This window comes from Lipotes vexillifer, unplaced genomic scaffold (genome assembly GCF_000442215.2).
Source record: "Lipotes vexillifer unplaced genomic scaffold, Lipotes_vexillifer_v1.1 scaffold545, whole genome shotgun sequence".
Lineage (NCBI taxonomy): Eukaryota > Metazoa > Chordata > Mammalia > Artiodactyla > Lipotidae > Lipotes > Lipotes vexillifer.
This window is the reverse complement of record NW_006779129.1, coordinates 1,498,103-1,517,110: the sequence shown is the minus strand read 5'-3', so window position 1 is coordinate 1,517,110 and position 19,008 is coordinate 1,498,103. Positions and strand designations below refer to the sequence as shown.

General features: G+C 54.1%; 1 protein-coding gene across 1 annotated transcript in view; it reads left to right on the top strand.

Annotated features, from left to right (window-relative positions):
- The first annotated feature begins 204 nt into the window (after positions 1 to 204).
- The window catches only part of SLX9 (SLX9 ribosome biogenesis factor), a 27,705-nt gene continuing 8,901 nt past the window's right edge, over positions 205 to 19,008 (top strand). Inside the window, exons 1-3 of the mRNA XM_007452507.1 lie at positions 205 to 342; positions 5,043 to 5,151; positions 14,864 to 14,932. Of these exons, the coding sequence (XP_007452569.1) occupies positions 205 to 342; positions 5,043 to 5,151; positions 14,864 to 14,932 (316 nt within the window). The remainder of the gene's footprint in view (positions 343 to 5,042; positions 5,152 to 14,863; positions 14,933 to 19,008) is intronic.

The window sequence follows — 19,008 nt, the reverse complement described above, 5'->3', positions numbered from 1 at the left end:
CCCCCCCCCCCCCCCCCCCCCCGCCCCTCTGCGGCCCCGCCCCACTCCTCTCCGGCGCCTCGCGGCCGGCGGGGGCAGGATGGCGGACTCCAGCCACAGCGGCTCTTGTTTCCGCCGGGCAGCCAGAGCGAAGGACCAGCTTCCGGCAGCCTGTGCCGCGTGTGCCCTTCGGCTTCCGGCCGGTTGTGGCTCTCCGCCGTGGACATGGGGAAAGTGAGGGGCCTGTGGTCCCGGGTGCACAAGGCTGCCGTGAGGCCCACGGGGGAGGCCGCGACCGGCCCCGCGCCCCCCGCCCGGGAGGCGGCCTCTCTGCAGGCCTTGGCTGGCGGAGTCGGGGGGAAGGTAAGCTGGGGACACCGTGGGTCCTGGGAGTGGGGAAGGGCTGCGGGTGGGGGAAGGGGGCCGCGGGCCGGGGTCGGGGCTCCACACTCTGCGGCCTCGGGGGTCCCGGGCCGGCTCCAGCCCCGCGTGCTTTGTGGGCGCCCCCTGTCGCCCCCGAAGGGTCCCCGCGACCCCGGGACCGCCCTGGGACTCGGCGGAGTTTACCGCGCGGCCTGCGGGCCTTCCTGGTCCGCGAAGTGTCGTGGACCCCGAGGCTTGGCTGCTCAGGTGCGCGACGGCCTGGGAGGCGTTGACTTGCTCTGCGTTTGGAATTCTGCGAGGGAGGACCAGAAACCTCCCATCCCCATGTGTAGAAATGCGCGAAAATGGCAAAAATTCCTGTGTATCGTAGCTGCGCTCCGAGGAAAGGAAAGGGAATTCCCAGGATTAACGAAAAAAACGAAGAGCAAACTGGAGAGACCCTGTACTCTGTAGCAGTCCCCCCGTCCCCGCATCTTACCTAGCCCTAAGCAACCACTGATCTTTCTGCCTCTGTTCGGTACATTTCCTATGGATGGAGTCGTGGCCTTTGCGTTTGGCTTCTTGGGCTTAGCGTAGCGTTTTCAGCGCTCATGCAGGTTGTATGACGTGTATCAATGCTTCATTCCTTTTTGTGGTGGAACAGTGTTCCACTGTTTGGTGAGACCATGATTTGTTTATCCAGGTGCTGACCCTGGAGCTTCCTGGAAGCATTTACTGGTGTTTGTAACCAAGGGGCTAGCGCCGGGACAGTGGACAGAATCTTGCTGGCTTGTGGGGACTGTGGCTTTGGATCAGTAATGCTAAAGAGAGCAGCCATGTTTGTTAAGCACTTGCTGTGCGCTTTGCTTCTTCGTAACAGCCCCAACCCTCATTTTGCTGAAATGAGGAAAAAACTGAGAGTTTAAATAAATTACCAAGGACATTCAGCTGCTGATGGAGGAGCTGATGTTTGAACCCAGGATCTGGCATCAGTGCCCCGGTTTTCATAAAAACTTTATTGGGGTAGAATTCGTGTCATAAAATTCACCCATTTAAAGTGTACAATTGAATGGGATTTTTGTTTCTTTTAGTATATTCACAGATTTGCACAATCATCACTACAGATTTCAGAACATTTTCATCACCCTAAAAGGAAACCCTATACGTATTATCAGTCATTCAGTCATTCTGGCAACTATGAATCTGCTTTCTGTATATATATGCCTCTTCTGGATGTTTCATACAAATGGAATTATACGATATGTGGCCTTTTGTGTCAGGGTTCTTTCACTGGGCATGCTTTTGCAATTCATCCTTATAGTACTGTTTTTGTAGCATCCATTTCTTTGTTGTCTTTATTCTTTTTATGGCTGAAAAATATTCCATTGTGTGGGTATACCAGACCATGTCACATTTTATTTATCCATTCATAAGTTGGATAGTTAGGTTGTATCAGACTTTTGGCTATCATGATAATGCTGCTGTGTACAGATTTTTCTGTGGATGCATGGAGTGGAATTGCTAGGATGTATGGAACTCTATGTTGAACTTTTTGAGGAATTACCAGATTACTTTCGACAATGGCTGCACCATTTTAGAGTCCCACCAACAATAAGTGAGGGTTCCAATTTCTCCACATCCTCGCCAACACTTGTTATCGTCTGTCTTTTTGATTATAGCCATCCTGCTGGATGTGAGGTGGTATTTCATTGTTTTGATTTGCATTTCCCTAAGGGCCAGTGAATAATGTTGAGGATTTTTTTCATGGGCTTGTTGACGGTATATCTTTGGAGAAATGTCTATTCAAGCCCTTTGCCCATTTAAAAATTATGTTGATTGTCTTTTTGTTGAATTGTCAGAGTTCTTTATATATTCTGGATAGTAAACCCTTATCAGATATATATGGTTCGCAAATGTTTTTTTTCACTTCTGTGGGTTGTCTTTTTACTTTCTTGATATTGTCCTTGTAAGCACAAAGTTTTTAATTTTGATGAGGTCCAGTTTATCTTGTTTTCTCTTGTTGTTTTTACTTTTGGTGTTGTGAAAAGTGAAGGTTTAGTTGAAAAGCTCAGGGGAGTCTGAGCAGAGTTTGGTCATGGAGAGACTTTTTGTCAGTGGATGTCCCATGCTGGTTGACATAGGGCTCACGATGTACATCAGTATTTACATCTTAATTCAAGTGAAAGGCGGAATCTTCACTACTGTTTAACTCCATTCCGTCTTATCCCCTTGTTGTGCTGTTATTGTTATGTATGCAAGCTGGTATCATTTGCTTTCAGCCTAAAAAACTTTATTAGTATTTCTTACAAGGCAGGTCTACTAGCAACAGATTCTCTCAGCTTTAGTTTATCCTGGACTGTCTTTATTTTACCTCATCTTTGAAGGATAGTTTTGCTGGATATAAGATTCTTGGTTGACTATAGTCTTTCACCACTTTTATGTTATCCCACTGCCTTCTGGCCTCCATTGTTTCTCATGAGAAGTCAGCTGTTAATCTTATTGGGGTTCCCTTGTATGTGATGAATCATTTTTTGCTGCTTTCAAGATTTTCTCTTTGCCTTTAAACGTTTTGACTATGACGTGTCTTGGTGTAGATCGCTGTGCTTGTTCTGTTTGGAGTTTGTTTATCCTACTTGAAGTTCATTGAGTTTGGATGTATAGGTTAGGGTTTTCCATCAGCTTTGGCAAGTGTTCAGACATAATTTCTTCGAATACTTTTTCTGCCCTGTTCTGTCCCTCTTACTTCTGGTGCTTCCGTTACATGTACATAGCTTGGCACGCCGCATGGTGCTCTGAGGCTCTATTTGTTTTTCTGCAAGGCTGTTGTGTAAGGTTATTTCTATTCCTTTTTTTCTGTGAAGCTCTGTTCTTTTTCCGTCTTTTCTTCATATGGTACAATTTCTATTGATCTTTCTTCATATTCACTGATTTTTTTCCTCTGTCAGCTTAGATTTACTTTTGAATCTCTGTAGTGAAATTCTTCGTTTTGATTAACGTACTTTTTGACTCCAGAATTTTATTTACTTATATATATATATATTATAAAAATATATATTATAAAAAACATATATATATATATTTTGTTATGGTATACAGTAGGAGTTGAGAACCATTTTTTTCCCCATATAAATATCATTTTGTTTCCACATGATTTATTGGAGTTCTCCATTAAATTATCTTGGAACTTTTGTCAAAAATCAATTGACCATATATGTGTGGGTCTATTTATGGACTCTAATATGTTCTGTTGATCTGTTTGTATATCCTTATGCCAGTGCCACACTGAATTGACTGCTGTAATTTTATTTTTTTCTGTTTTTAAAAAATTGAGATATAGTTGATGTACAATGTTATATAAGTTACAGGTGTACAACATAGTGATTCACAATTTTTAAAGGTTATATTCCATTTACAGTTACTATAAAACATTGGCTATATTCCCTGCGCTGTGCAGTATATCCTTGTAGCATATTTAAGAATTCTGGTTTTGAATGATTTCTGTGTCTTTACTGATGTTCTCTGTTTGATGAGATGTTGTCGTCATACTTTCCTGTAGTTCTTTAGACAAGGTCTCTTTTAGTCCTGGGCATATTTACAGTGGCCGCTATGAGGCTGTTGCCAAGTGCAACATGTGGGCCCCTCAGAAGCAGCTTCTGTCGCCTAGGTCTTGCTTCCCAGTTTCTCTGCACAGGCCCTGCTCTGTTGTTGTTGAAAACTGGTTGTCTTAGGCAGCGCGTGGTGGTGCTGGGGGGCTGGGTGCTGTTTACCTCCTGGCTGGCCTGGCCCCGGGCTGCCCTGTGCCTCAGGGCCCACTCCCTGCCAGTGCACGGCCTCCCACCTCCCTGCTCCTGTTTCTTCCTATCTATCTTTCAGCCTGGCGGCTGGGTCAGCACAAGCCTCTCACTGGGCAGACTGTGCTGAAGCCCCCGTGGCCGCAGAGATCTTTTGCCCTTTACCGCTGGACACACGTGTGTGGCTGGGAGGCTGCTCTCATAGCTCAGGGAGCTGATGTTTTGACCCGCCTTCACAGGGACTAGTGGCTTTGCCATTCTGTCTGACCACTCCTGAGCCAGTGCAGCCTTCAGCTCACACCACCTCCAGCCTGCCATGGCGCCGCTTCCTGGAAGCTTCCCCCGGGCCAGGGCGGCTTGCTGCCCGGCGGCGTCTGCTCAGAGGTTGTGTCTAAGCCCCCGTGTTATTGACGCCCCTTCCAAGGCCCCTGTCCTGGAGCTTGGACCCGAATGAGCTGGCCAGGCCTGGGAGGCGGGGTGTGGGTCAGCACGGTGTGATGGGCAGGGTGACCTGGAGGATTTTGAAATCTTGATGTGGGATGAATGGGGGTGGGAAACAGTGAGATTGCTGAGATGGAACAGTGGCTGTGAAACGGGAGGGACAGTAGGAAGGTGGGTGGTTTGGGGGGAAACCTGGTTCCTCTCACGAGGGCTCCTGAGTGTTGAGGGTGTAATTCATAATCATTACTGATCCTGCATCTGGTCTCAGAGGGTCCCGCAACCAGGATGCAGGCCTGGGTGGTGAACTGAGGCTGCAGAAAGGATGTGGCTTGAGAGCTCTGGAGTCTGAGCTGGGGTGGCCTCGGGCTCCTCTCCAGCTCCCGCTCTGGAAAAGACGGGGTCCGGCCCTCGCCGAGGGGTCTCTGAAGCCACAGAGCAGGTCTTAGGTCTCCTCTGTTTCCCTTTCAGGAGTGGGCTTTCATGAATGCCACTGTGTTTGCCGGGACCACGATAGACCCCAGTGCCTTGGTGCAGAAGCTGGACGTGGACGCGAGGAGCAGCGCCTCCGTCAGGAGAGGTGAGAGCAGGCAGGGCGGACCTCAGGGGCGGGTGCCAGGCCCGCTTGCACGTGCTCGCAGGCACGGGCCAGAGCAGACTGCAGGTGCGCCTGTGCACTTCAAAGAGATTTGTTTTATTAGTGGAAAATTTTAAGGATGTACTAAGCAGAAGATGGTATAAGACAGTCCATGTGCCCATCCTCTGTTTTCAGCACACACAGTACTGGGTTATTTTGAAACAAACAGCGTTTCCCTCAAGAATTCTTTAGTAAGTATTTTTAAGAGCTCTTAGAAAAAAAGACATAAACACAGCTACGAGGCCATTATCACACCTAAACAGATCAGTGGTAATTCCTTATTTCAGATAAACGAAGTAAAAGAATCTCCCGTCTTGGTGCTTGCCTCAGTCAAAACCAGGTGGGAACAAGGGTGCGTTGCAGCCCCCGCTCCCCTTTTCCTTCACGTGCTTATCACGTGGGGGGGTCTTTTTCCCCACTGCCCCTCCCCCGCTCGGGGCTTTGTGGTGTCCCTGGCTCCAGCGTCCTGTCTGGGCTGCTCCTGGAGGAGACGAGCGACCCTCCTGCCCGGGTGGCCGCGCGCTGCCACCACTTCCTGGAGAGAAGCTTGATGCTGCATACGTGAGCTGCACATTTACAGATGAGCCATTGAGAATAAAAGCGTCTGTAGCCCTGAGGGTAGCACTCTGGCCTCCGGGGCAGGGCTTCTAGGGTTTTGGCCTAGTTTTTCTGGGTTTCCATCTACAGTTTGTAAACAGCTGTTGCAGTTGTAAGCTGTAGTTATCTCACAGGTACGGCTTACATCAGGCATCTCCCATGAGGTCATGCTGTTTGCATCACTGCTTTGGATTTTTTTTAATTTCACTGGGGAGATTATCTGAATCTCCTTGCCATTCCTTGTATGTGGAAGCTGTAGGGAGGGAAGCCTTCTCCCCTCTACCCTCCTAGGTTCTTGGCTAGGACCCTGCAAGTTAGACTGACAAAGAGAGATGAACAAGAGGAAAACAAACCACTGCTGTGTGCAGGTCACATCACATGGGAGGAACCTCAGTGAGGAGTAACTCAACGTGGTGGTGAGCGCTTGGGCCTCTGTAGCATCTTCGCGAAGAGCAGTGATGCTGTGGGCTTCTGAGGGCAAACTTGGGGTGGGGGGAGGTGTGTGAATACATAGAGGAAGCTTCATGCAGGTCCACATGGTGCCGGCTCTGGTGTCCTCATGGCCGTGAGAATTCCTCGGAAGAGGGGATACATGGCAGTCCTCATTTCAGAATTCTCTGTTTTTAGTCAGATGGCTTCTTTCTGCACCTGCTGATTCTCTTTGCCTCCAGCGCAAAGTAATCCTGACATCCAAAGTGGTGTGTGTGTGGGTACCATATTCTCGGCCCTCAGACTCTCCTGCTGTTTCTTGGGATGGATTCCGCAGAGCACATTGCAGCTCTGGCTGCATGACCTGCCTGAGTCCTTTCCCATAGGGGGTGCCTCAGGGACTTGCCTGCGTTTGGGCGGGCAGGGTGTGCCTGGGGGGGCCGGAACCATGGCCTCTCAGGTCCCTTTGGTGACCCACATGATCAAACAACTTTCTTTGTGTTCACTGCCCGGTTTGTGTACCGGGCAGTTTTGATGGCTTTTCTGGCCAGCACCAGCATCCCTGGGGTCCCATCCCAGATCTGCGGAACCTTGTTTTCACACCCCCTCCAGGGGTCTCCGATGCTGCCAGGTTCAGGACACTGGCCCAGGACCTAGTGGGTCCTGCCTCGCGGCTGCAGGAGCATAGAAGCCCCCATGTCCTCTCAGTCCTGAGCTGTGATGGGCTGTCATCCAGATCTCCTGATCAGCCCTTGCGGTCCTGATCTGCGGAACTGTCTCAGCGTGCGGTAGGCAGACCTCAGTTGCCCCTGAGCCTTCGTACTAAATCTGAGGGGTTTTACAAAATTCCAGGCCGCCTCCCACAGCATTGGCTGCCCGGAGAGCATGGCCAACCAGAAAGAGCAGATGTCACTTCCCATCAGAGGGGGCACTTAAAATCTGGGTGGTGTGGCCTGAAAACCACAGGGCGTGGAGGGGGGACAGGGAGAGGAGGAAGGAAGGGTTTATTTTCTTTTCTGAGGTGGCCTATGGGCTGTGACCGTGCAGGAGAGAGAGCAGCTCGGGAAAAGGCTCGTCATGCTCACAGGCCCTAGAGGCCAGGGCGTGGCGCGCAGGGCCCGCGGGAAGGCAGCAGGGTGGCCAGGAGAGAGAAGACGGGGACTGGCCAGCCCGCAGAAAGCAGTCTCTCTCCAGCCAGAAAGGTGTTTGTTTTGTTTTTATTAAGGATGTCAGAGTGTCATAATATACAGAAAATTAAAGAAAATTTACAGAAGGAGAGGGCCCGGGCTCTGGGGCGCAGAGCGCTGCCTGCTGTGAGCTCTGCGGCCTTGCGGCTGGCAGAGTCCCGGGGGACTGGAGGAAGTGGGTGGGCCGCGGTGGTTGTGGGGCGTGTGCTCTGGAGCCCGCAGCTGGGGGCTTGGGCGGGGCACTTGGCTCTCTGGCCCCTGGCTGCTCACCTGTAACAGGGTGATACTGGTCCTTGTGTCCTCGGTACCGCCTGCTTTGGGGTTCAGATGAGTCAGTAAACGTGGAAAGTGGGGAACGGCACCTGGGCCTGGCTTCCGTAAGTGCCCGGTGATGCTGGAGGAGTAATCGGCCACGTGTCCCGTTGAGCGAGGCGCTCTGCTGGCTGAGGTGCCCTGGTTCCCGGTGGCAGGTGTCTTTCACCAGACCCACGCCTCCTTCTCCAGCTGCTCTTGCGTTTTGGGGTTCCTCAGACCTGCCTCCTGATTGGCCAGTGCCCTGGATCTCTTGGGCTGTGGGCCTCGTGGCTCCCCTGGGTTTGCGCTGGGACTGGTGGCCCGGGGCAGAGGCAGGTCATGTGGAAAGTGGCATCCAGTGACTCAGCTCTGCTCAGTGACCTGCTGGGCCGTGACGGCGAGGGCGCCTGTCTGCCTGGATGAGCACGTCCTTGCCCTGGGCTGAGGCGCAAATAGCACTGCTCCCTGTGTCCCTGGCCACTGTGCCTGTGTGGTCCATGTGGTCCCAGAGGAGCCTGGTTGTGGGTCCCCCGTGCTCCCCGCCCCAGGGTGGACGCATGTCTGCTGGACTCCCCTCCCAGCGCAGACCGGCGCTCACACCCTCCCCTGCAGCCTGGACGCAGTGGGGCCTGGTTGACCCTGGGGAGGGGGGCCGCTTGCGGGCGGCATCTCTTTAGCTTCCATGGGGAGCCTTTGGGAGGCCTGCTGGCCTAGGAGCCAGGTCTGCCCCCCAGTTTTCCTTCTGATTCCAGGCAGGGACTCTGAGCTTCCTGTGGGGGGACCACTGGGCTCTGCAGTGATGGGCCTCCCCACCCCCGACCAGCAGCAGAACTCAGCTTCGCCCTGAGGGTCGGGCCTGAGGCCCAGGATCCGCTCCTGCACGGGAGCAGCCTCAGCTCCTCCGCATCCGGACTGGAGGGCGGGTGGAGGGTGGGGTGGCCCCCGGGCTCCCGCATCCTGCCCCGCACAGGGCACCACCCTCCAGTTCTGTGTTCTCTGTGCTGTGGTGCTGCGGGAAACAAGCCCACTCCGTGCTCAGGTAAAGCACCTGCGCTGTTGCCAGTCTTCCGCCTGTACCCTGGGCTGGGCAGTCCTGGTCCCTGGACTCAAATGGGGACGTGAGTGGGTGGAGGACGGGCTTGGTTAGGAGCACGGGAGCAGAAGGGCAGGAGGGAGGACGTGGCGGTGGCAGCGCGTCTGCGGGGGCTCTGGGTGGAAGAGGTTGGGGAGGTGACGGTGGTGAGTGGACAGGCAGGCCTCGAGGCCCCAGTGGAGGGACTTGGCCTTGGCGTCACCCGCCTTCGTGTCCTGTGGGCTGTGCTGGTGAGACGCCCCCTTCCCCCACCCAGGCAGAGAGCTCTGCCCTGACCTTCCCTTTCCCTGCGGCCTGAGCTTCCCCCGCTGGCCGACCGCTGCGGTTTCCTCCGGAACTCGGTTTCCTCCGAGGCAGGTGCTCAGCAGAGGGCAGCAGAGCTGCGTCCCTGCGTCTCCCGGCTGAGCCCAGACCTGGAGCGGGTCCTGCCTGGAGGAGCAGAGGAGGCTTGGGAGGGCTGACCTTGGGGCGCAGGCGGACCTGAGCGCTTCCCAGAGGCTGTCTTTAGGGACTTCCGATGCAGCTCCCCATTGAGGGACTTGCCTAGCCTTTCAAGTCAGGTCTGTGACGCCAGGGCTATGGTGCCAGGGCTGTGACGCCAGGGCTATGGTGCCAGGGCTGTGACGCCAGGGCTATGGTGCCAGGGCTGTGACGCCAGGGCTGTGACAGAATAATCCACTTAGAGCTTTACTAAGCTTTACTCATGTCCACCCGGCCCGACTGTAACAGGAACGGGAAGGGTCAAGGCCTGGAGGGAGCTGCTGCTCCGTGGAGACCCGCTTTGGCCAGGGTGGTTCCCTCTCCCCTTGGCCTCCCTGGCCTCTTGAGGCCACTGAGGGGAGTCCTGGAGGTCTCCGGTGGGCAGCGGCATTTGCGGGTCTGGGGGCTGGAGGATGCCTTCCTGGTCTTGGCCGTGGTGCATGGTGCCTGCCGTCCTCTGTGGCCACAGGCTCTGAGCACCCCGCGTGCTGCCTGGGCGCTTGCCTCCTGGCCGTGGGGGGAGGCCCTGGGAGGGGTGCCCACTGTCTCCAGGGCCACCTTGACTAGCGGGGCCTGAGCTCTGTGTGCTCGACCAGAGGATGGAAGGCATGGGCCCCTGCTCTGGGCCTGCTGGCAGCTGGGGCACAGGAAGGGCCCCACTGCTGGGCTCTTTGCTCTGCCTGCGTTGAGCCCGTTCTTTTGGACAGACGGAAGCAGGGAAGGGCACGGAGGAGCCTGCCTGCAGGGTTCGGAGGGCGAAGGGCTGGGGCCCCCGGGCCGCTCCTCCTCCTTGCAGGCGGGGTGTTTCCCAGCGCCTTCTTCCAGCCCTGGACGGGCTCTCGGCTGGTGGGAAGTACAGGGGATTTGCCCGCAATGTGGCCCTGTGAGGAGGCGTGTGTGGATGGGCCCGAGGTGCCGAGGAGCTGGGTGCACAGGGACCCCAGTGTCCCGCAGCGCACCCTGCTCCCCAGTTCTTGTGCTGTTTTGTTGCAGGGCCCAGCAGGAAAGGCAGGTCAGAGTCGCGGGGGTAGAGGTGGACAGTCCCTCGGCTTATGGCACACAGCACAGGACACGGGTAGTCAGAGAGGAGAGGTGCCGGACCACTGCCGGAGTCCTCGGGCAGGAGGCGGCATCTTAGCTGGCAGCAGGTCCCCGCGGCTGAGCGGAAGGGCCTTGGGCAGCGTCTCTGGAACAGCTCTCGGCAGCGTGGAGTCGGTTCCAGTCGCTGGGCTCAGGGGTCTCTTCAAGGAAAAGCGTTTGTCCCGGGAAGGGGGTCTGGGCTTTATCAGTTGTTTCTTCTGTTTCAGTGACGTACGTGCCCCATCACACTTCTCATCTAAGGTAATGCTCTCAGTTCATCACTAAGGCACTCGCGGTCCTACAGCGGACGTTTCAAAACAGCTGACGCGGAGGTTCACGTTGGCCACTGTGGCTCCATTTTGAACCACCTAACGTGTCTTCACAGCTCACGTGTGTGTCACACGGGATGAGTAGGAATTTATAACACAAAAGAAATCACATCATAACACTCGCTGTCCTCCCACTGCCCCACTTCCCTGTGCTGGGCTGAGCAGTGAGAGCCCCCATGCCCATCCCACCAGTGCCGGTGCAGGGGTGGCTGAATTCTTTTTCTTTTTTTTCCGGTACGCGGGCCCCTCACCGCCGCGGCCCCTCCCGCTGTGGAGCACAGGCCCCGGACGCGCAGGCCCAGCGGCCATGGCCCACGGGGGCAGCCGCTCCGCGGCATGTGGGGTCTTCCCGGACCGGGGCACGAACCTGCGTCCCCTGCATCGGCAGGCGGACTCCCAACCGCTGCGCCACCAGGGAAGTCCGTGGCTGAATTCTTGCGTCGGGGGAGGCCAGGTGGCCTTAGGAGGTGTCTTTGCGGGCAAAAGCGAAGTCCACGTAGTGTGGTGAACGTTTGCTAAGTGCCCATGCCCGCCGGAATATTGGGCTCAGGGTGGGCGATGGGAGTGGCCCAGCAGCCCCCTGTGTCCCCTGCCAGTGGCTGGAGCTTCGGACAAGGGGTCTCCCTGCCCAGCTCCAGGACCTCTCTTGGTGCTTCCCTCTCAGAGCCTCCGCCTGGGCCTCTGCTCCCGGTGTTACCATCCCCCCTCTGTGGCACCCCGGTGGCCCGGCTATAGAGTGGGGTATGGTCCTTCTCCCACTGACAGGTGGGACCTTGGGCCCTCAGTCCCGCAGAGTGGCTGCCTGGCCCACCCTGGTGGTCTCCCTTCATTCTTCTGAGGGCAGACACGAGTGAACACTGACCCACCTGAGTCTACCCTGGGCACTGGCCAGTGACAGCATGACAGGTGGGGCCTGTACCCTGCCGTGGCTCACACTGACCCTTGGAGCTGTGACACGATAGGTGTGTTGTGTACCCCTGCCCCAGCTGTGCTGTGCTGGGGGCGTTCGGGTCATGGGTGCAGGAGGCCTCAGGTGGGCCAAGGCCCCAGATCTTGGTCTGGGCCAGGGTCCAGACCCTGGGGGCGCTTGCGTGCGGCGCTGGCAGGGCAGGCGTTCTACTGGCCTGTGCTCCGCGATAGCTCTGGGCTCCTGTCTGAGCTCCTGGCTCCATGGCAGCTGAGCCAGTGCCTGGGTGGATGCCGAGTCGTCCACACTGAATGGCCACGGGGCTCCTCATTGCAGCGCAGCGCGCTGCTGGCGGAGACTTGAAAGCTAGGGACCAGCCTCCTGTTAAAATTACTTTTGTAAAAAACAACATTTCGTAGCTGCAAAAACAGGATGTGCACGTTGTAGAAAAGAGAGAAGCGACATTACAAGTGAAAGCTGTTTCTGTGTCCCCACATGGACTGTGTGTCTGTGACCCATCCCGGTGCGCAGATGCTCCCTGACCTGGGTGGGGCTGATGCCACCCGGGAAGGGGCCGCAGGCTGCTCTTTGTCTAGACGGGGCCCCTCATGTGGGCAGCTCAGTGAAGCTGGGGCCCCGCTGGGGGGACGTTGGCCTGGTATTAGCCCTGGTTGTCTCCCACGAGGTGCACAGAGTGCCTCTGTCCTGTGCTCCACACACTGGCCAGGAGGCCCTCCTGGCCATGAGGAGGGACAGGTGCCCCCCCAAGCCACCTGCGTGGGGGTGGCGATTTCTGGAGCCGTGTTCTCAGGTCGGTGAGGCCAGGCCTGGTCACCGGCAGGTGCTCCTCCCCTGTCACCAGGTGGGGTGGCCTGAGCACCGCCCTGTCCTCTCCTCTCCTGCCGTTCCAGAACCTTCCTCTGAGGGGGGACACTGTGGTCTTTGGCCTGTCCCGGGCTGAGTCCGAGGGGGCTTGGTGCTGGGATGGAGAGAAGTGATACGCAGGCTTCAGGAGGGAGCGGACGGGACAGGCTCGACGTGGTGCCGCTGCCTCCTTGGTGCTGGCCAGCGTCCCCTGAGTGTCCCCGTCCAGCCTGGATGGCCTGTTCTCACGGGGTGTGTCTGTAATCGAGCGGGACCCCTTGGGGCCTTGGGGGGGGTGGGCAGACCCCTCTCGCACATTGTCTGCCGTAGCTCCTTTCTGAAGTGCCCAGCTAACAGTACCTTGAGCATATGTCCTGAGTTTTTCAGGTGCTAAAAACCACCACTAAGTGGAAGAAATTAACTACTTCATGATCCTGAGCATGTGGCCCCCAGACCTTCTGGTGCCTAATGTTAACTCCCCTGTTACGTCACCATCAACCAATCAGAGAGCTGTGCACGAGCTGATCACATACCCTGCCACCCGCCTCCGTCACGGGGCCTTTAAGAATGCTTTGCTGAAGGCTTTCAGGCAGTTTGGGGTTTTTTGAGCACAAACCACCCTTCTCCTTGCTTGGCCCTGCAAAACACTTTTCTCTGCTCCAAGCTCTGATGTTTCAGTTGTTTGGCCTCACTGTGTGTTGGGCACTTGCACTTGGTGCTTGGCAGCATGTCCGCAGGCGGGACCCTTTCACAGGGCTGGCTCAGACACCTGGGGAACTTACATGTGGCTGCGGTCCCAGAGTCCGGAGGATGGGCACTGGCCCATCTAGGGTTGGCTTGAAGTACCAGGGTCAGGTGGATGCGGTCAGGGACACTCAAGGGTTCTTCACAGGACCCTCTCTCCTGTGAGTTTGAAAACTTCCATTAAAGCCACTATGGAGCCAGGCCCTCTTCCTTTGGCTGGACATACATGTCCTTCTACAGCCCTGGAGATGTCCAGAGACAGGATAGAGCACCGCCCCGGGCAGCCGTGCTGCCCTCACTCAGCCCTGACCGCAGCCCTGGGGACGTGGCGGCCCTGCCCAGATACCGCCGCCTTCTTAAGGCTGGTTCACCTGGCCCGCTGGCCCCTCGCTGTCCCATTGAAGGGCTTTGCCAGCCCTTGGGGGTTGGGCTTGTTGGGCTTTTGGAGCCTCCAGATGCCCTCGGGGTCCCTGGTGGGATGCTGAGGTGAGCAGACCTGAGGCGCCCTGGCCCCACAATGCCCGTTCCCGCTTGTTCTCTCCCGTGCCCCTGGGGGCAGCGTCTGTTGGCCGCCCTGGGCCAGAGGCTCCCGCGTTCTCGGGCTTGCAGCCTCCGTGAGAGTGAAGCTTCCCCAGTCCCCTGGGCCTCACAGGGTCGGCGTGCCGGGTCCCATTTCCTGGGCTGCTGGGCAGAGGTCCTGGGTGGCGCGGGGAGGGTCCCGACCTGCGTGCCAGCCTGCCGCTCGTTCAGATGCTGCGTGCGCTTACGGTTCTGTCAGTCTCTGCAGGTCGTAGGCTCTTTTTTCTTTTGAAATTATTTCAGAATCAGGAGCAAGGCAGAGAAGACTCCCTGGACCTCTGAGGGCGGGTACGAGGCTCCCGTGTGAGGCGCCTCTGCTGCCTCCTGCCGCTGCTGCCCTTGCTAAGGCTCCTGCCCCAGACATGCCGCGCTCAGCCCACTGGGGCAGTTGGGCCCCGCGCCGGCCCGGGGACATCCCCTCCCTCACCCACAGCTCCACGGCCGCTGACGCCTGCGGGGCGCCTGCCATGCAGCCCCTCCCTCCTGTCACCCTCCTGCACACCCGCCCGCATCCTGAGCAGCCCGCCAACCTGGCGCAGGGTGACTAACGGCCCTGCGCCTCCCCTTCCTGCTGGGCTGAGAGGTCGGGGTGGGTGGGGAGGAAAGCAGGCCAGCTCCAGGCACGGCCGTAGCGTGTGGGATCTGACTCTTGGGAAAGGGGTTAGATCCCCGTGGGAGTCACAGGTTACGGGCGTTTACAGGGGATCCTGAACTGACAAGTCCAGCTGACCAGGAGCGCCGCGGAGCTCGTCTCTGCGCTGTTTCTCCTTAGACGCCGTGGTGTGTTGTACCAGCTTGGGAATCTGCGGGACAGTCGGATCCTGTACAGAATGCTCCCCGGGTGGAACGTGGCCTGGGCTTAAGCCGCGTTACCTCTGGGGAAACCAGCTAAGGCCCAGCGAGCAGGGCAGCCTGGAGTCGCTCTGCCTGGTGTGCTGCGGCCCTGCCTGGGGGGCCTGGTGTCCCGCAGCCGGGGCCAGGCGCGATGGCCGGGCACCCTGAATAGCTACACCTGTGTGCACACCTTGGGCTCCTGGCTTTGTCCTGCTCACCCTGTGTTCTCTGTCCACAGGTGCCAAGGCCAAGGCTGTTTTGCCCAAGAAGGAGAAGCTGAAGCTGAGGCGCGAGAGGTGGCTGCAGAGTAAGCTCCCCCTGTCCCTGGCGGGGCCCTGTCCCTGGTGGGGCCTTTTCCCGGGCTGGCTCGGAGCCCGCTTTGGGTGGTCTGGGGCCCTGGAGGAGGGCGCTTGCGATATGACAAGCAGGCGGCCCTGTGGGGGGGAGGGGCTGGCCCCGTCACCCGTGCAAGGGTCCGCAAGGGTCCGCAAGGCCTTGCCTCAGCCCCGACCTCCCCACCCCCGCCCGGGGACGTTGCAGGAACCTGCTTCTCCCATGGAAAGCATCGCAAAGGGAGCGCGTGCGGGCCGGGTGTTTTCTGATACCTATGGAATTTCCCACTTTCTGGGTCTGCGTGTGTCCCTCCAGGCCCGCTTCCGGGCGTGTGACAGTACAGGGCCCCCAGCAGAGGCGGCTCTTCACCCACCTGGTGGGGTCGGGGACCCTGGGCCTCCGCCCTGTGGGGGTTGGTGACTCCCTCCTTTCTGAGCACCTGTCTGTGCGGTGGATTTCTTTTTATTAATTTTGCTTGGAAAAGATACTTATATTTCTTGATGCTGAATATCTACTGATTTTTTCTAAAGTTTTTTTGTGAAGATTGTTTTGAAATTTTTTTCTTACAATTGTCTTTTTAGTGTTTTGCTGACTTTTAAAATTAATTTGAAATGGTTTTTTCTTTATGTTCTCATGCAGTTAGAATATGATCTGCATTATTTTTTCCTTGAAGGTTTTAAAGAAACTGTATGTTTTTAAATTTTTAGAGAAATTTATCAATTTATTCCACAATTGTTAATTTTAAGTTTTGTTTCACATTTTGGATGTTTCTTAAGGAAATGATTCATTCATCCATCTTCTTTTTCACAGTTGTGCAAAATATTCTTTGTAAAATGGATTTGGAAAAGTTAATAGGCTGGGAGCACTGGGGCCCTGAACGTTCCTGGGCTACAGTTTTTTTTTTGTTTTTTGTTTTTTTTTCGTGGTACGCGGGCCTCTCACTGCTGTGGCCTCTCCCGTTGCGGAGCACAGGCTCCGGATGCGCGGGCTCAGCGGCCATGGCTCACGGGCCCAGCCATTCGGCGGCATGTGGGATCTTCCAGGACCGGGGCACGAACCCGTGTCCCCTGCATCGGCAGGCGGACTCTCAGCCACTGTGCCACCAGGGAAGCCCATGGGCTACAAGTTTTTGATGACGTATAAGTTTTCTTCCATGACGGTTGGTGTTTTTTTAACTACTTGAGTTAATCTTGGTCACTCATTTTCCTATAAAAGCATCTAATCATCAGATTTCAACATTTCTTAGCAGAGTTGTTGGCTTCTCATTATTTAATATCCTGTTTATCATTCTTTGTTTGTATCCCTTTCTCTAATTTCTGGTTAATTTTGTCTCTTCCACACCAAGAATTCTTGTATTTAGTTGTCACTTCTACTCTTCTGTTTTCCAAATTGTTAGTTTCTCTTTTTTTAGTCTTTGTTCCTTTAGGTTTGTTTTAGTGACGTATTTATTTTTGTATGTTTTGTTTAGGAATGAAAGGCTGTACGTCAGCCTCTGAATATAGCTTTAGCTACATCTCCGAAGTTGATTTTACTTAGTATTTTATTACGAAAAGTTTTGTACAGAAAAGTAGGAAGAATTTTACAGTGGGCGTCCTTATGCCCACCATCCATATTTTACAGTGAGCACCTCACTTCTTTATCGCATGCCTGTTCATCTGTCTATCCAAACACCAACCCATGTTTTAGCTACGTGTTCCAAAGTAAATTACAGACTTCAGCCCACTCTCTCCCAAATAATTCCACTGGAGTTCAATATTTGTTTATGGTTCTTTTTAGTTTTTATTTTGAGGTAAAATTTACATGCAGTGAAATGCAAATCTTAAGTGTGCTGTTCAGTGATTTATGACAAATGCCTACACCTGTACAACCAGAATCCCTTTCAAGGTGCAGACCATCACCATCACCCAGAAATGCCCCATGCCCCTTCCCAGTCCCGACTCTCCCAGAGGTAGCCACCATCTGGTCTTTTTCAGGTCAGAGTTTAGGTTTTACTGCTCTAGACATCATATAAAAGGAGTCATGTAGGATGTGCTCTTTTTGTGTCTGGGTTCTTCTGCTCAGCTTGGCGTTGGGCTCATCCGTGCTTCGTGTAGCCGTAGTCTGCACCCTTCTGTTGCTGAGAACCGTACCGTACCGTTTGGTGTCCACTTTCCTATGGATGGACACCTGGTCTGTTTTCTCTTTTTAGCTGCTGTGAATAAGGCTGCTATGCACATTCTCTACAAGTCTTTTTGTGGACATATGTTTTCATTTCTCTTGGGTAAATACTTGGAATGGAATGCTGGGTCATAGGGCAGGTGTATGTTTAGTTTTATAAGCAACTGCCAGACGTTTCTCTACTGTGGTTGTACGTTTACGCGCCACCCCCCCACAGCAACGTGGGAGAGTTGTGGCTCCACGGCTGTGCCGGCACGTCTGTCCCTGCAGTCCTAGCTGCTGAGCGTGAGGTGCCCCTTGTCATGGTGAATGGGCATTTTCACGTGCTGCTGCCCATTGGGGCGCCCTGTGAGGCCCAGGGTCTGTTTCATGAGGCTCTTGGTGGGCTCTTTATTATTGAGCTCAAGGAGTTCCTCCATCCTGGAGACCAGTCTGGTCAGGTGTGTTTTGCAAATAATTTTCTCCCAGACTGTGACTTGCCTATTTAATTTCTTAACAGTTTTTTTTTTTTTTTTTTTTTAATGAATAGAAGTTTAATTTTGAGGAGGCTGATTTGTATTTTTTCTTTATGGGGTTAGTGTGCGTCTTGTTTAAGAAAATGGGCCAGTCCCAAGTCAGGCAGATAAATCCTACTCTTAGAAAAACTTAGCGGTTTTGGCTTTTTCGTTTAGGTTTGTAAAATCCATCTTGAATTAACGTTTGTCTGTGGTGTGAAGTCCTGGTTCAGGTTCTTTTTTTTTTGTTTTTTTCCAGTTCCAGCACAATTTGTTGTAAAGACTTTTCTTTCCTCATCAGTTTTGTGTCTTTGTGAAAAGTCAGATAGCCTCTCAGTACCAGGCTGTCTCAATTGCTGCAGCTGTGAAGCAGGTCTTGGGGTCAGATAAGGGAAGTCCTGTGTCCCAGGTCCTCTGCTTCAAGACTGCTTTGGATGGTCCAGGTTCCTAGCATTTCCATGTGAATTTTACCACAGGCTTGTCAATTTCTTGAACGTCACCACCACCAACAAAACCTATTATACCAATGACAGGGATTGCTTTGAGTCTATAGATCAGTTCAGGAGAATGGCCATATTGGGTCTTCATCCATGAACGTGGTATCTCTCCCCTTTTCTTTACATTTTCCTTAATTTCTGTCGTCAGTGTTATGTGGTTTTCAGAGTAGAGGTCTTAGATTTTTTTTTTTTTTTTTTGGATAAGCTTATTGCTGTTTTACAGTTTTTGAAGCTATTATAAATGAAATTCACAAAAGCTTCATTTTCCGGTTTTCTGCTATTTATTATATTATTAATTAATTAATTATGAATGATTATTAACCTTGTATCCTCTGGCCTTGCTAAAATTGTGTTAGTTCTGGTAGTTATCCTGTAGATTCCTTAGAATTTTCTGCATAAATGATCATGCTACTAAAATAGAGACAGTTTTACCACTTTCTTTTCAAACTCTGTTTTATGTCGTCTTCTCATCCTACTGCAGTGGCCGGAACCTTTGCAGTGTTGCTAGAAGGGGTGAGAATTGGTCCCAGTCTCCACGGGCTGAGGATTGGGCCATGGTCAGTGTCCTGTGAGCCAGCTTTGCTCAGGGTCGGTAACCCCAGGCCGTGACAGTGCATAAAGCTAGGGGTCCTCATGCGAGCTCTGTTTCGGGCCCTGTTTATAAGGAACTTCCCTTCAGTTTCTTACAGGTTAGCAAATGTAGGCAAGGAAGCAAGGAGAGAATGACCAGGATGGATGGGCCTTCAGGGATCTGGTGCCTGCCCTCCTCGGCACCACATAGAAACACAGGTTTCAGCCCATAAAAATTTCCCACGTTCAGCATCCCACACGCCAGTGAAATTGTCTTGTTTGTAGTGTTCATTTCTTGCATAGGTAATTTTTAGGAGTAGCAGGAGGGAGGG